Source organism: Clarias gariepinus, chromosome 1 (genome assembly GCF_024256425.1).
Source record: "Clarias gariepinus isolate MV-2021 ecotype Netherlands chromosome 1, CGAR_prim_01v2, whole genome shotgun sequence".
NCBI classification, from domain to species: Eukaryota; Metazoa; Chordata; class Actinopteri; order Siluriformes; family Clariidae; genus Clarias; species Clarias gariepinus.
The window spans coordinates 51,750,726-51,765,742 of record NC_071100.1 but is presented as its reverse complement, the minus strand read 5'-3'; the positions used below and the strand labels follow the sequence as shown (position 1 = coordinate 51,765,742).

The window sequence follows — 15,017 nt, the reverse complement described above, 5'->3', positions numbered from 1 at the left end:
GTGTCATTAGAAACTTGTGTCTTTATTCACATGATTATTGAGGTGTGTGTGATCATTAACACATCACAGTGTAACGTGACTCTGCCTGCTGTCGGGTTTAAAATGATCATCAATGATCTTACACCACACAGGCACGGTGTTGTAGCGATTGGGATTGTCGCCTCGCACCTTCAGGGTCTAGGGTTCGATTCCCGCCTCGGGTCTGTGTGTATGGAGTTTACACCCTGTACTTGATGGGTTTTCCCCGGGTACTCTGGTTTCCTCCCACAGTCCAATGACATGCAGGTGAGACTAATTAGCATACCCTAATTGCCTGTAGTGTGTGTGTGTAAGGCCCTGAATCCACTTAAATAGGTTCCAATCCCCTGTGATCCGGTCTGTGAAAACAACACTACCAGACAGAACGGCACTCGATTTTCCTGTTACACTGATCTGAAATCAGCGTCTCCAGAGCGCTCACTGCACTAAAGGAGGAAATCATCATCATCATCATCATCATCATAACCTCTGATCCATTCGCTGAGTTTAGGCTTTTAAAAACACACTTTCTGACGCTCCATGCTATGGCACGCTGTACACCTCTGCACACACCTGAACACACAACCTGTATCACTCATACTGCCTTCAGTCAGGTCTTTTACCACTTTCATGCATAAACACGGGTATAAATCTAGGGTTAGGGTTAGAAATGAGAAATGAAATAATTTTAAATGTTAGATATTTATTAACACAGTTAGTGTCACCCAGTGTTTAATCACACAAAACATTTCTGATGTTCTTCCTGTTACTCTGACATTTAGACTTTTTTCAATGAGATGATGTGTTGAAATGATGATTATTATTATTATTATTATTATTTGGATTTAACTTCACTGTAGTAAGAACCATAATTACAGGGTTTTTATAAAAAATATATATATATCAATCTGTCAGTTATCTTAGCCTGACATGTGATTTATATATAAGTTTTTACTATAGAGCAGTACAAGCATGACATCCCCAGTGGAACTTTTATTTTCTGCAATATACGTAAATCTTGTGCAATATTTTGCCATTCTCTGTGCAATACTACACACAACATTTTGTGCAATATTTATAACTGATCCTTGCATAATTTGTGTGTAGTGTATAAAGTGTAATTTGTGTATCTTGTGCAATACGTGTAAAGCACATAAGTTGGACATGCCACATGTTCTTATGACTAAGATATTCTAAATATAATATTTTGTAATATGTTTTGTAATATATCGGCACTTAGTCTTTACCTTCACACGCTGATTCATCTGCAATAAAGACTGATGTATGATTTTTAAATAAAACAACATTTAGATGCAGTTATAGATTAGCATTAGCCCGTGAGAGTCACAATTAAACTTGATTTATTAATTTTGTGGAATGATAATTTATTCTCAGCCTTTAAGGTTTGATTCTGTAACATATTAAAGGTAAAATAAATCCATCCATTTTTAACTGCTTATCCAAAATTGGGTGGCAGTTCCAGCAGGTGACCCCAACCTTTACCCAGGCTCCTCAACTCTGACTGGGGGATCCTGAGGCGTTTGTGTGGATATAATCTCTTCACCTAGTCCTTGATCTGCCCCATGGCTTCCCCCTGTGAGATCTGACCATATTATTGGGGGACCTGATCATACGCCTTCTCCAAATCCACAAAACACATGTAGACTGGATAGGCATATTCCCAACACAATAGTAAAAAAGAAAGTCCATCGTCATACAACGAGGATGAAATTCATATAGTTCTTCTTCACACCCGCTGCTTTCCCCTTGCTTCCGCCGCTGCTTTCCCTGTTGGCCTCCTTTTTCAGTTGGACGGCTTCCATGACCACCGATGTCCACTACAATGTTTGAGGGTTGCCACCCCTTGAGGCACCCAGGACTGTGAGACCACAGCTCACAGTCACAGCTTCAGCAATAAAAGCTTTCAACATTGCCAACTCTGATTCAATGCCCCCCAACCTGCTGGATGCCAGAAAAGCAGAAAAATGAGGTGGGAGTAAAAGACCTCTTGGACAGACAGGGGCCTCCCCTAAACATTACCAATTCACCCACATTACTCGTTTGGGCTTACCAGGTCAGTACAAGGGTCCACCCTGCCACATAACTCAACTGATCACAAGAGATGGTGATCACTTGACAACTCTCTTTACCTTTAAATGTAAAGCGAGAGTACGCTGTGTGCGTTTGGCTGCCGCTTCTTGCTGGAACATTTCTTGTGTTTTGTTTTCGTGTTTTGTGTTTTTCTCTGTTTGAGTACGTTGTGTGCGTTTTGCTGCGGCTTTTGTTGTTTTGTTCGAGCGTTTACGTGTTTGTTTAGTTTTGCCGCGTTTTGCCGCGTTCTGCTTCCCGTCCATTTTTTCCTCTGCTCCTCTCAACATCTGGATTAGTTATGGCTCTCCTGCATTTTAATCGAGAGATGCGTGTCATTTGTCAGTGATGTTGTGCTTTCGCATCTAGCCATGTTTCACCGCTCGCAAAGCTCCTTTACCTGCTTTGCTTAGAGTTTTAACACTGGGCTTATTATTTGACTGCGTTATTGTTATGGCACTCAGTTACTCGTTATCTCAACTACGAAGCCTGAAATCACACTCTCGCCTCGACGCATCTACATACAGGCGCTGCAAGAACCTTGGGATTACCAGACGGCCATGCTACGTTCATCGCTCCGGTCGCCACTACCTCTCATCGCGCTGTGTGACATCCTCGTCTATTCCTTCTATTTGGTCTAACCGTTCGGACATACGTTATTCTATGCTGCCGGCCAACCACCGTGATATCAACTGTACTGCCTTAATTACTGTTTAACTGTCAGTCACTGACTAATAAGGCTTCTGTGCTCTCCGCGCTGTTAACTGATAAAGACCTGGATTTCTTGCAGTTTACTAAATCATGGAAAATACCAAATGACTATTTCCACCTAAATCTTCTCACCCCCTCTGGATACAGCTACCTGACCAAACCCCGTCTGACATCGAGGCTGCCGTCTATCGTAGTAACATTCCTGTTAAAACCATTGACTTTCATGCAACTTCAACCTTTGAATACCTGGTTCTCAAAATCTCTGGTACATTTCCTATGATTGCAATTCTCTTGTATCATCCACCCAAATCAATGTCAAATTTCTTCACTGAACTGCATGAACTATTAACCCTTATTTGTGCGATGTCTCCTTCTATAATCTTACTTGGTGATTTCAACATACATCTTAACAAAGACTCCCGTGAACTCATGTCAGTTTTTGAATGTTTTAATCTCGTACAGCACATTAATTTTCCTACACATCTAAAAGGTTACACACTGGATTTAATTTGTACAACTGGTTTACGTAATGTTTCTGTGTATGGATCTCAGATTGGACTTTCTGATCACTTTTTACTTTTCGTAAAATTACTTCTGTTGATCATTCACTGTTTACTGATTCTGTACAGACACATCTTTCAGATATTACTGAACACAGCTCTGCTCTTGATATTCTTGCCAAAAATAATAACGCTCTTTCTATCGCCCTGCTCTTTTTTGCTCTTGTTTGCACATTTGCACCATCACTTTATGTTGTCTATAAAAAAATTTTATACTTAGTTAGTTAGTTTTTGTTAATTTATGTTGTAATTTATGTTAGGTCTCTCTGTCTTGTCTCTGCTAGCCAGCTAACTAGGCCTCTTGGTTAGCTAGTTTAGCTTCTCTGTTAATTTATGTTGTAAATTTATGTTACATGTAGAACCTTGGTCCTGGAGGAACGTTGTTTCGTTTCACTGTGTACTAACTGTATATGGGTCATTGACGGATAAGACTTTTTAATAGACCAATTTTAAAATAGCAAAAATATGGATATGTTTGGCCATTTTCTAAACATTTGGAATGTAGTGTACACATGCCTTTATAAAGAAAAGTAAAAAAAATTGTCATTTTAGTGTTTTTACACTTAAGTTAATAAAACATAGCCTTAAAAAAGTCATCTGGGGCGACCGTAATATATCTCAGAATTCACATTTTTATGTATCATTAAGACTAGTTGAACTCATATCAGTAAGTAGATAAACTGATGAAGAAAGATAAACTTTAGTGCCCTTTCATTTTATGAAAACCATTATTTCACAAGTTTATTCCATAATATCAGAGTCTCCCTCATTATATATATATATATATATAGTTATATATATATATATATATATATATATATATAACTATATATATATATATATAGTTATATATATATATAGTTATACACTATATATATAGTTAAAATAAATGTTTATCCCTATAAAAGGAATGGAAAGTGGCTGAATTTAGAAAAAAAAAGATAAAATATACAAATAATTATACTTAAACAATTATTTCTATGTATATAATTGATGTATAGAATATGAAAACTACAAATATAGGACATATATCTATCATTTAAAACATTTAGCAGTGGTCGCCCCACATGATACTCGGTCGCCCCATATGATGTTTTCAGGTTTACTCAAGTATAACAGGCTAACAGTTAGCCTCAGAAACCAAACAAGCTTCTTCTAGTGACAAAGCACTATCAAATTTATCATCAAAATATAGATTTGTGGAAAAAAATTATAATTCACAGTTTTGGGGTGGTCGCCCCACATGATGACCAAAAGTGACTACGACATCACAGCCGTTAAAAAACAGCTTTTTCTTACTATATGAGAGACTGATTTACTATACAGTTGTTTCCAGGGGGTCTTCACTTGTGTCTGGCTGATGCAGTATCCCATCCTTGAGATGTTTTTTAAAATAAAGGTCCAAAAATTGTGGTTTGTTGATGGTCGCCCCGGATGAAATGGATAGAATCAACATAATTCGGACAACATTCGTTTGTATATCATGATAGAAATATATGAGCAAATGCTTTATAGTTTTGTCAATAGATGTAAAACATGTTTAAAATTATGCCAACTAGGAAAAGGGATATATTTAAGTTGATTTAAAGTGTTTTTAAACCAGTTGTCCTAACTTAAGTCAAGGCCGGACGGTCGCCCCATATGGTGTTTTGGCACTTCGGATAGCAGAAAAATGATGAAAAACTTAAAAATTTGGAGAAGTTAGAGTGGTTTAGTAGGTAAAGAAGGAATAACAAGTAGATGAGAAATTTTTATGTATTTTTTTTTTTTTCTGCAAAATAAAATTAACCCGGACACAAAAAGGGGACCAACACTGTAGATCTCTGTGAGTCATTCTTACATTACTTCCAAAATAAAATAATTCGTATACATTCTCTCTTTTCAACAGTGTACTTAATGACTTCCCTACGGATTTTGCAACTGGTATTTTTACTGAGTTCGATCCTCCAACTCCTGCTTTTATTTCTGAGTTACTCAGTAAAGTCAATCCTTCTTTCTGTCACCTTGATCCTGCCCCTACGGCCCTGCTTAAATACTCTGCACCTGTTATTTCACGGCCTATTTCACTTCTCATTTCTAAAATCTTGAACACTGGTGTTGTTCCTCTTAAATTAAAGAATGCAGCTGTCACACCAGTCTTAAAAAAACCTGGCCTTGACCCGGCTGATATGGCCAACTACCGACCAATTTCAAATTTTCCGCTACTCTCAAAAATACTTTAAAAAGTTGTTGCTGTTCAACTACAGTCCTATTTGTCATCTCATAATCTGTATGAATGTTTCCAATCCGGTTTTCGCTCTCACCACAGTACTGAGACAGCGCTTCTTAAGGTTGTCAATGACCTTCTTATGGCCTCTGATGCTGGCTCTGTTAGCATTTTGATTCTGTTAGATCTTTCTTCTGCATTTGATACTATCTCTCACAGTATTCTGGAACTGCCTCATCCTAGTTCGCTACTTATCTGTCTGACTGTTAACACTATATTACTATCCACCAGTCTAAATCCTCTACCGCTTCTGTTTCTCATGGTGTTCCGCAGGGTTCTGTTCTTGGCCCACTACTATTTTTTATTTACATGCTTCCTCTAGGTAAAATCATATGTCGTCATGGTTTTAATTTCCACTGTTATGCAGATGACACTCAACTCTATATTAGTTTTCGACACTACCATCCCTTTCCCACTAACTCTGTTTCTGCTTGTGTTAATGACATAAACGCCTGGATGACCAGTAACCTTCTCAAGCTCAACACTGATAAAACAGAGTTTTTACTTGTTGGTTTACCTAAAAACTTTGTTTCTCTCTGTACTGATACTGTTAACATTTCCGGGACCTTGATTAGACCTTCCACCACCGTTAAAAATCTGGGTATATTTTTTGACTCCCATCTTTCCTTTCTACCTCACATTTCTTCACTTACTAAATCTACCTTCCATCACCTCCATAATATACCTCGTCTACGGCCCTTCTTAGACATTAAGGATGCTAAAACACTGGTTCACGCTTTCATTACTTCTCGACTTGACTACTCTAATTCTCTTTTTTATGGTCTACCAAATACAACATTAAATAAGCTCCAATACACTCAGAACTCTGCTGCTAGGGTCCTCACTTATTCAAAGAAATCCTCACACATCACTCCCATCCTACACAAACTTCATTGGCTACCTGTTTGCTCCTGCATTCAATACAAGATTCTCCTTATCACCCTCAAAGCACTTCATGGTCTTGCCCCCCCTTATATTTCTGATCTTATTCATACTTATTCCCCTGTTCGCACACTCTGATCTGCAGATGATGGTCTACTGTTAATTAACCCATAGATTAGCATCATTTGGAGGCGAGCGTTTAGTATTTCTGCCCCTACACTCTGGAACTTATTATTATGATTATTATTATTATTACATACTGAAGAATAAATAAATACATAAATAAATAAATGGTTAAATATATAAATGTAAAGTTTTACCCCGAGACATACTGGGGAATAAATCAATCAATCAACCAGTCAATCACTCTGAGACATACTGCAGTTTAAAATCTATTGTGAGTGAGAATGTTCTATCAGCCAATCACAGCGCAGCAGGTGGAATTCCGATTGTCCAATCATAACGCGGGGGCGGGGTTGTTAGTGGGCGGGGTTTGTCAGAACACGGAAGTGTGAGAACACCAGCGCTACAGTGAGCTCGCGCTCCGACTCGGGCTGTTAGCAGGAAGCTAAGGGTGCTAACGTCCGGCTAGCCTAGCGCGCTAAGCTAAACTACCGGGGCAGGGCCGTGTGTGTGTGTGTGTGTGTGTGTGCGCGCGCGCGCTAAAAGCATGGACATTAGCTAACGATGACCGGAGAGAAGAAGAAGAAGAAGCGGCTGAACCGCAGCGTTTTACTGGCCAAGAAGATCATCATTAAAGATGGAGGCAGTGTGAGTAATGCTAATGCTAATGCTAACAGTCAGTGTGTGAGAGAGTGTGTAGCTAGGGCAGGCTAACAGCTGCTGTTTACACACACACACACACACACACACACACACAGAGCGCGTGACGCGATCCGATCTAATGATCTGATCTACTGTCACTGTGTGTGTGTGTGTGTGTGTGTGTGTGTGTGTGTGTGTGTGATGAGCTGTGTGAAGCTGAAGCTCAGAGGAACAGGAACATCTGGAACACACACACACACACACACAGTGTAAACATCTGGAACACACACACCTGAGCTGTACCCTGTGTGTGTGTGTGTGTGTGTGTGTGTGTATAGTTGATTGTGTTTCAGTACACTCCTCTCAGGTGTGTGTGTGTGTGTGTGTGTGTGTGTGTTAATCTAGCAGTAGTGATGATGATGTCATTATGTACAGTGATATTAATCAGCGGTGTGTTTAATGTGTTTAAATCAGGTTTTACTTTTAGTCTAAACTCCTGACTGTGTGTCGTGTTATTGAGGTCTGTCTGTACATCGGCTCAGAACTCACTCTGTCACTGTCAAACAGGAGGAGGACCAGAAACCAGTCTCGGAGACATGTCTGTCTGTCTGTCTGTCTGTCCGTCTGTCCGTCCAGTCAGATTTATAACTTTTGCAGTACTACTGATAATCTACTGTAAAATAATCTACTAATGCGCTACTGTCTCAATGTAAACAAACACCTGCACCAATAGATATTAATTAGAAAAGATAAAGTGAATATTTTGACTGGGATTAGTTCATATTTTCACTTTGGCTGAAATAACAGCGCTGAAGTGGTATAAGTGAATTTTAACACGCTGGAGTGGTTTTAAGACAAAACTTCATCTTTATCCTTTGATCTACTTTTTCCATTTCTCATCTGTGATTCACTCTCCGATTACCGAACAGGGAGTGTATTTGTCTGAGCACCAAAGAAGGACAACTTAGTGTAAACAAGGCGTAAGATACTCAACCTTACAGAATGGGATTTCTTTGTATTAATAAGTTAGACAGAGAGTTCTGCTGTACAGAGAGACACACAGACATGGACGTGGGCTTCAACCTCTAATAATAATAATAATATTAATAATAATAATAATAATCATATCACTGGTTATATTAAAGATCAGATCAGATTATTATTAGATTTAACATTTTAACTGTTTATACAAACTATTTACCCGTCAGTGTTTAATTAATCAGTATTGTGTGTTTTCTTTTTTTTCAATCAGCTACTGAGTTTGTGTGTGTTTAAACTTTGATAGATGCTGACTTGTGTCACATGATTTAACTCACTGATACACAGCACACACAGTACTGTACTGCTAAGGTCTGCACACACACACACCTCCACGCTGCAGGTCAATACCCTACTGTTCACTCACTCTATATCACAGTTTCAGCCTTCACATCTCACACACACACACACACCTTTAATCTATGAGAAAATCAGTGAAGTGATGCGGAGAGTCACCTTTAGTCTGTGTGTGTGTGTGTGTGATCATGCTCCTGTCTTAATGTTAACCCTGTGGTGTGTGTGTGTGTGTGTGTGTGTGTGTGTGTGTTTAGCCACAGGGGATGGGAGAGCCAAGTGTGTATCACGCAGTGGTCGTCATTTTCCTGGAGTTTTTCGCCTGGGGTCTCCTCACCACACCCATGCTCACGGTAACCACACACACACACACACACACACACACACACACAAAATCATTAGTTCCTGAAGACTAAAGACATCATTTTACACGTTTGTTTGTTTGTTTTTGTTTGTTTTTGTTTACTGGTGTGTATATAAATGCTAGTTTTACTGCAGACATTAAACCTGTGGAGTCATGAATATGTAAATGTAGCAGTGTCTCATTGTGTGCACATGCATCTCCCTGGTGTGTGTGTGTGTGTGTGTGTGTGTGTGTGTGTGTGTGTGTGTGTGTGTTAGGTGTTGCATCAGACGTTCCCACAGCACACATTCCTGATGAATGGACTCATTCACGGAGTTAAGGCAAGTTAATGACCACGCATACACACACACACACACACACACTTTTAATTTGAACATTTACTTTCACTCGAGGTCTGTGTATTTATGTGTGTGTGTGTGTGTGTGTGTGTGTGTGTGTGTAGGGTCTCCTGTCGTTCCTCAGTGCTCCTCTGATCGGTGCTCTCTCTGATGTTTGGGGTCGGAAGTCGTTCCTTCTGCTCACCGTCTTCTTCACCTGTGCACCCATTCCACTGATGAAGATCAGCCCGTGGTAACACACACACACACACACACACACACACACACACACACACACACACTCTGTCTCCGTCTGTCTTTCTCTCTCTTATTTATTTATTTATATATATATACACACACACATATATGTGATTATTTTGTATAAGTGTTTAATGCCACTGTGTGTGTGTGTGTGTGTGTGTGTGTGTGTGTGTAGGTGGTACTTTGCTGTGATTTCGGTATCAGGAGTGTTTGCTGTGACGTTCTCTGTGATTTTTGCATACGTGGCGGACATCACACAGGAGCATGAGAGGAGCACGGCGTATGGTCTGGTGAGAGCACACACACACACACACACACACACACACACACACACACACACACACGTCTGAGTGGGGGGGAGACAGGGGGGTGGGGTAAAAGTCTGGTGTTGGACTGGTGTTGGACTGGGGTACGTCTGGGGTTGGACTGGTGTTGGTTTGTTGCTGCTGTGACGTGTGTTACGGAGACGTGAGCAGTGAGTGTGATCACCGTGCCTGTGCAGGTGTCGGCGACGTTTGCGGCCAGTCTGGTGACGAGCCCGGCGATCGGGGCGTACCTGTCTCAGGTGTACGGGGACACGCTGGTGGTGATCCTGGCGTCGGCCATCGCTCTGCTGGACATCGGCTTCATCCTGGTGGCCGTCCCCGAGTCTCTGCCCGAGAAAATGAGACCGGCATCGTGGGGAGCGCCCATCTCCTGGGAACAGGCTGATCCCTTCGCTGTGAGTCTCACACACACACACACACTGTTGGGTTTACTCACTCTGTCTCTGACTTCAGTTGTGTGTGTGTGTGTGTGTGTGTGTGTGATGAGAATCAGGTGTGTGATTTAGATCTGTCATCCTCTGTATGATCTCTTTTACTGTAATATGAGACACTGTCCTGTGTCCTGATTATACTAACATCCTGTATTACTAGTACTACTGTTCTTAATAGTGTGTGTGTGTGTGTGTGTGTGTGTGTGTTGCAGTCTCTGAGGAAGGTCGGTCAGGACTCCACAGTGTTGTTGATCTGTATCACGGTCTTCCTGTCTTACCTGCCTGAGGCTGGACAGTACTCCAGCTTCTTCCTGTACCTGCGGCAGGTACACACACACACACACACACACACACCCACACACACACACACACCACCTGCAGCTGTAATGTGTGGTATAAGATTTAAATGTAACCCCCCCCCCTCTCTCTGATGAACAGGTGATCGGGTTCACATCAGAGACAGTTGCAGCATTTATTGCAGTGGTTGGAATCCTGTCCATATTAGCACAGGTGTGTGTGTGTGTGTGTGTGTGTGTGTGTGTGTGTGTGTGTGTGTGTGTGTGGGTGTGTGTGTGTGTGTGTGGGTGTGTGTGTGTGGGTGTGTTGGATGGGTGTAAAACATTATTTAAACATAGGTAATGGCTTCCCACAGTTTTAAATTCATTTACGTGTGTGTGTGTGTGTGTGTGTGTGTGTGTGTGTGTGTGTGTGTGTGTACATACAGACAGTGGTGTTGGGCGTGCTCATGCGCTCCATTGGGAATAAGAACACCATCCTGTTAGGGCTCGGCTTCCAGATCCTACAGCTCGCCTGGTATGGCTTCGGGTCCCAGCCTTGGTGAGTCACTATACACACACACACACACACACACACACACACACACACACACTGCTACGTTTGTTGAGGGAAGGAATTCATTTTTCAATTGTCAAGTAATTTAAGTGTCATTCATACTGTCACATGACCAACAGTGCTGTACCAATGGAGTGTGTGTGTGTGTGTTAGGATGATGTGGGCAGCGGGGGCTGTAGCTGCGATGTCCAGTATCACGTTCCCAGCCATTAGTGCCATCGTCTCCCGAAATGCAGATCCTGACCAGCAAGGTGAGAATGAACACACACACACACACACACACACTTTATTCTGTTATATTTATACAAACCCGTTCTGTGTTGTCTGTACTTTGTCGTGTGTGTGTAGGCGTGGTACAGGGGATGATAACAGGGATCAGGGGGCTGTGTAACGGACTTGGCCCCGCCCTCTATGGCTTTGTCTTCTACCTGTTCCATGTGGAGCTGAACGAGATGGACGCTGCAGGAGGATCTGAGAAAGGAACCAAACCCAACATGGCCAACCCCACTGACGAGGTCTGTCGCACACACACACACACACACACACACACACACACACACTCCCTGTCTCACTCCTCGGTCTCTGTGTGTGTATCTGCAGAGTGCCATCATTCCCGGTCCTCCCTTCCTGTTCGGAGCGTGCTCAGTCCTCCTCTCCCTGTTGGTGGCGCTCTTCATCCCCGAACACAACGCGCTCTCTCTGCGGCCCGGCAGCTACAAAAAACACACCACCGCCACCCAGAGCCACGCCCACACGCCTCAGGGCGGAGCCTGTGAGAGCAAGGAGCCTCTACTGGATGACAGCAGTGTATGACCACGCCCACTGCCACCTCAGCACACACATCAGGGCGGGGCCTATGGGAGAAGAGTCACTTTTGGTTTACAGCAATGTCTGACTCCGCCCACTGCCACTTCAAACACATCAGGGTGGAGCCAGTGTGAATAAGGGCCCTTTCTGTGGGAGTCTTTTTTTGACTCCGCCCACTGACGCCTCAGACACATCAGGGCGGAGCCAGTGAGAAGGAAGCGTTTTCCATTGAACAGGTTCTGTGTGTGACTCCACCCAGTGACACCTCAAACACATCAGGGCGGAGCTTGCAGAGATCAGATGACTGCACTGTGATCCCGCCCTCTCTTACCCCAGTTGTACCCATTTTTCTCTCGTTTTCAAGCTCAAGTACCGTTAGGGCGGAGTCTGTGAGAAGGACATGATGGCAGAGGATGACTCCGCCCACTGCTGCCAAACATACCCACACATGCACACACCACTCTGGGCGGAGTCTTTACTAGACGTGAATACTGTATGACCCCACCCACTGCCATCTTACACACATCAGGGCGGAGTCTGGCGTACGACCCCGCCCACTGTCACACTAATGACTCAGCAGGGTGGGAGTTGGTCAGAAGTGCATGACTCCGCCCACTGTCACATCAAAGGCCACTCGGGGTGGAGACAGATATATGACTCCGCCCACTTTTACCTGTTGTGCCCCAACACATTTTCACCGTACTGAACTCCATCAGCTACACACACACACACACACACACACACGTGTCAGGCTGCGGTGTGTGAGAATGACGCTAGCTTCTCCACACACGCACACACATACACACATTTTTATAAGAACTGATTCAACAGGCTGGTGGTTTTTATGGTGTGTGTGTGTGTGTGTGTGTGTGTGTCCTAAATGGAGGCGTCTGATGATGGCGCTGTCTCTCCCACTGTCTTTTTGTCTCTCTCTGTTGTTTTGAGCGGGTTCACTGACTGTGTGTGTGTGTGTGTGTGTGTGTGTGTGTGTGTGTGTGTAAGCACATGGTTTTAGACCACTTCAGAAATGCTAACTCTGCTAATCCTGACTGAAGGTGAATGATTACCAGTTATTTAATAGTTACAGGTGGATGTTAGTTTTTAGCTCTGTGTGTGTGTGATAGGGGTGTGTGTGATGGGGGTGTGTGTGTGTGATGGGGGTGTGTGTGTGTGATGGGGGTGTGTGTGTGTGTTGGGGGTGTGTGTGTGTGTGATGGGGGTGTGTGTGTGTGTGATGGGGGTGTGTGTGTGTGATGGGGGTGTGTGTGTGTGATGGGGGGGTGTGTGTGTGTGATGGGGGGGTGTGTGTGTGATGGGGGGGTGTGTATGTGATGGGGGGGGGTGTGTGTGTAATGGGGGTGTGTGTGTGTACCACATTCCATGAACATTACATATCAGTGAGGGAGAACACTCTCTCTCACACACACACACACACACACACACACACACACACACACACTGCTCCCTTCTTCCCGTATTTTCTGGACTACTTGCTGCTCCAGACTGAAGGAAGCTCCTCCCACTTGTACAGCCACGCCCCTTATCATTTCTTTGATTCTTCTTTAAAGTTAGATTGTCTGTAGCGGCTCAGAGACGTCGGGGTCTCCTCGGCAGGGGCGGAGTCACCACACTGCGTCACGCTGGTTAGCTTACTCAGAGTTACTCTGTGTGTGTGTGTGTGTGTGTGTGTGTGTGTTAGCTGATTTGTTCAGGGCCGACTCCTTTAAACTGTACTTTGGTTGTGTAACAGGTAGGGGGCGTGTGGGCGGGGCAGGTGGGGTGTGGGTGGGGCAGGTGGGTGAAACGAGTTCGACTGCTCTTATAGTCTGGAAAATACAGTAACAAATTGCAGTCTTGTAGTGTGTGTGTGTGTGTGTGTGTGTGTGTGTGAGAGAGAGAGAGATTAAAGAGAATATTTGAGTAAAACTGTAAATCAATCAGTGAGATGTAAATAACAGGAAATTAATAAAGCGTTATTTATTAAAAGCTTCCTGTCTCCGTGTCCACTTCCTGTGTGCGCGCATGTGGAGGTGCTGAAGATTATTATGGGATGGACTTCAGCTCCTACAGTGATTTCAAAAGTTTTCACACCCCTTGAACTTTGTTCACATGTTACAGCCACAAACATAAATGTGTTTTATTGTGATTTTATGTGACGGACCAACACAGAGTTGAGCAAAGAACTGTGAAGTGGAAGGAAAATGAAATGGTTTTCAACATTCAGTGAGTCAGTACTGTGTGGGAACACCTCTCAGTCCTTTGGGTCCCTACCATTGTTGAGTGAAGGTTTTGTCTATTGATCTTTGCACAACGGCTCAGGCTCAGTCGGGTTGGATGGATAGCGTATGTGACCTGCACTTTTCACGTTGCCACAGATTCGCAGACGGATTTAGGTCTTGACTTTGCCGTTTTAACACATCAACATGCTTTGAGTATTAACAAACAGATATGTGCAACTTTGTGTTGCTTAATCACATAAAATCCCAATCAAATAAGTTTATAGAGTAAAACACTATAAATCAGCCTGCGGCACACTGGATTCTCCACTAGAGGTCGCTGCAGGTCCAAACCCTGTTACATACTCCACGTGGTTTATTCTCTATTCAGTGATCTGCACTAGTGTAACTGCACACACACACACACACACACACACACTCTCTGTAAAAGCTGAACGTTTGTGTATATCCTGCAGCTCGAGCAGATCCGATTAGTCTGATCTCTGGGGTTAATGACTGAGATTAGGTTCTTTACACACACAATAACACACATTAACTTCACATAGAAACAAGCTTTGCGTTTCTGTCTTTGTGTGTGTGTGTGTGTGTGTGTGTGTGTCTCTAACACTCCGGTTTTAGCAGGTTGCATGAAGTTAACCTTTGACCCACTAACAGGAAATCAATCAAGGCCTTGTCATCAGAATTCTCATGCTGCAGAGACACACAGTGTGCAAAAGTTTACACCCCCTCTGGACTGGACTGGCAGAATGAAGCACACACTTCTGCTCTTCTGTAAGGTCGTGTTTTAGAGATGTAGTGAA

At 43.0% G+C, this 15,017-nt stretch overlaps 1 protein-coding gene across 1 annotated transcript; it reads left to right on the top strand.

The window, feature by feature from the left end:
- Nucleotides 1–7,030: 7,030 nt before the first annotated feature.
- mfsd14a2 (major facilitator superfamily domain containing 14A2) lies at nucleotides 7,031–13,109 on the top strand. The gene is made up of 12 exons (XM_053505896.1): nucleotides 7,031–7,296; nucleotides 8,880–8,975; nucleotides 9,244–9,306; nucleotides 9,429–9,556; nucleotides 9,740–9,854; nucleotides 10,067–10,285; nucleotides 10,534–10,647; nucleotides 10,760–10,831; nucleotides 11,046–11,158; nucleotides 11,327–11,424; nucleotides 11,522–11,688; nucleotides 11,774–13,109. The coding sequence occupies exons 1-12, from the start codon at nucleotides 7,213–7,215 to the stop codon at nucleotides 11,984–11,986; spliced, it is 1,482 nt and encodes a 493-aa protein (XP_053361871.1). The 5' UTR covers nucleotides 7,031–7,212; the 3' UTR covers nucleotides 11,987–13,109.
- The last annotated feature ends 1,908 nt before the right edge of the window (nucleotides 13,110–15,017 follow it).

Excerpts from the sequence above, each read along its gene's own strand:
- mfsd14a2 (XM_053505896.1), top strand. The coding sequence starts at position 7,213 with ATGACCGGAGAGAAGAAGAAGAAGAAGCGGCTGAACCGCAGCGTTTTA. Across the intron at positions 8,976-9,243 it reads TCACCACACCCATGCTCACG|GTGTTGCATCAGACGTTCCC; the intron begins GTAACCACACAC and ends TGTGTGTGTTAG. Across the intron at positions 10,832-11,045 it reads TCCTGTCCATATTAGCACAG|ACAGTGGTGTTGGGCGTGCT; the intron begins GTGTGTGTGTGT and ends GTGTACATACAG.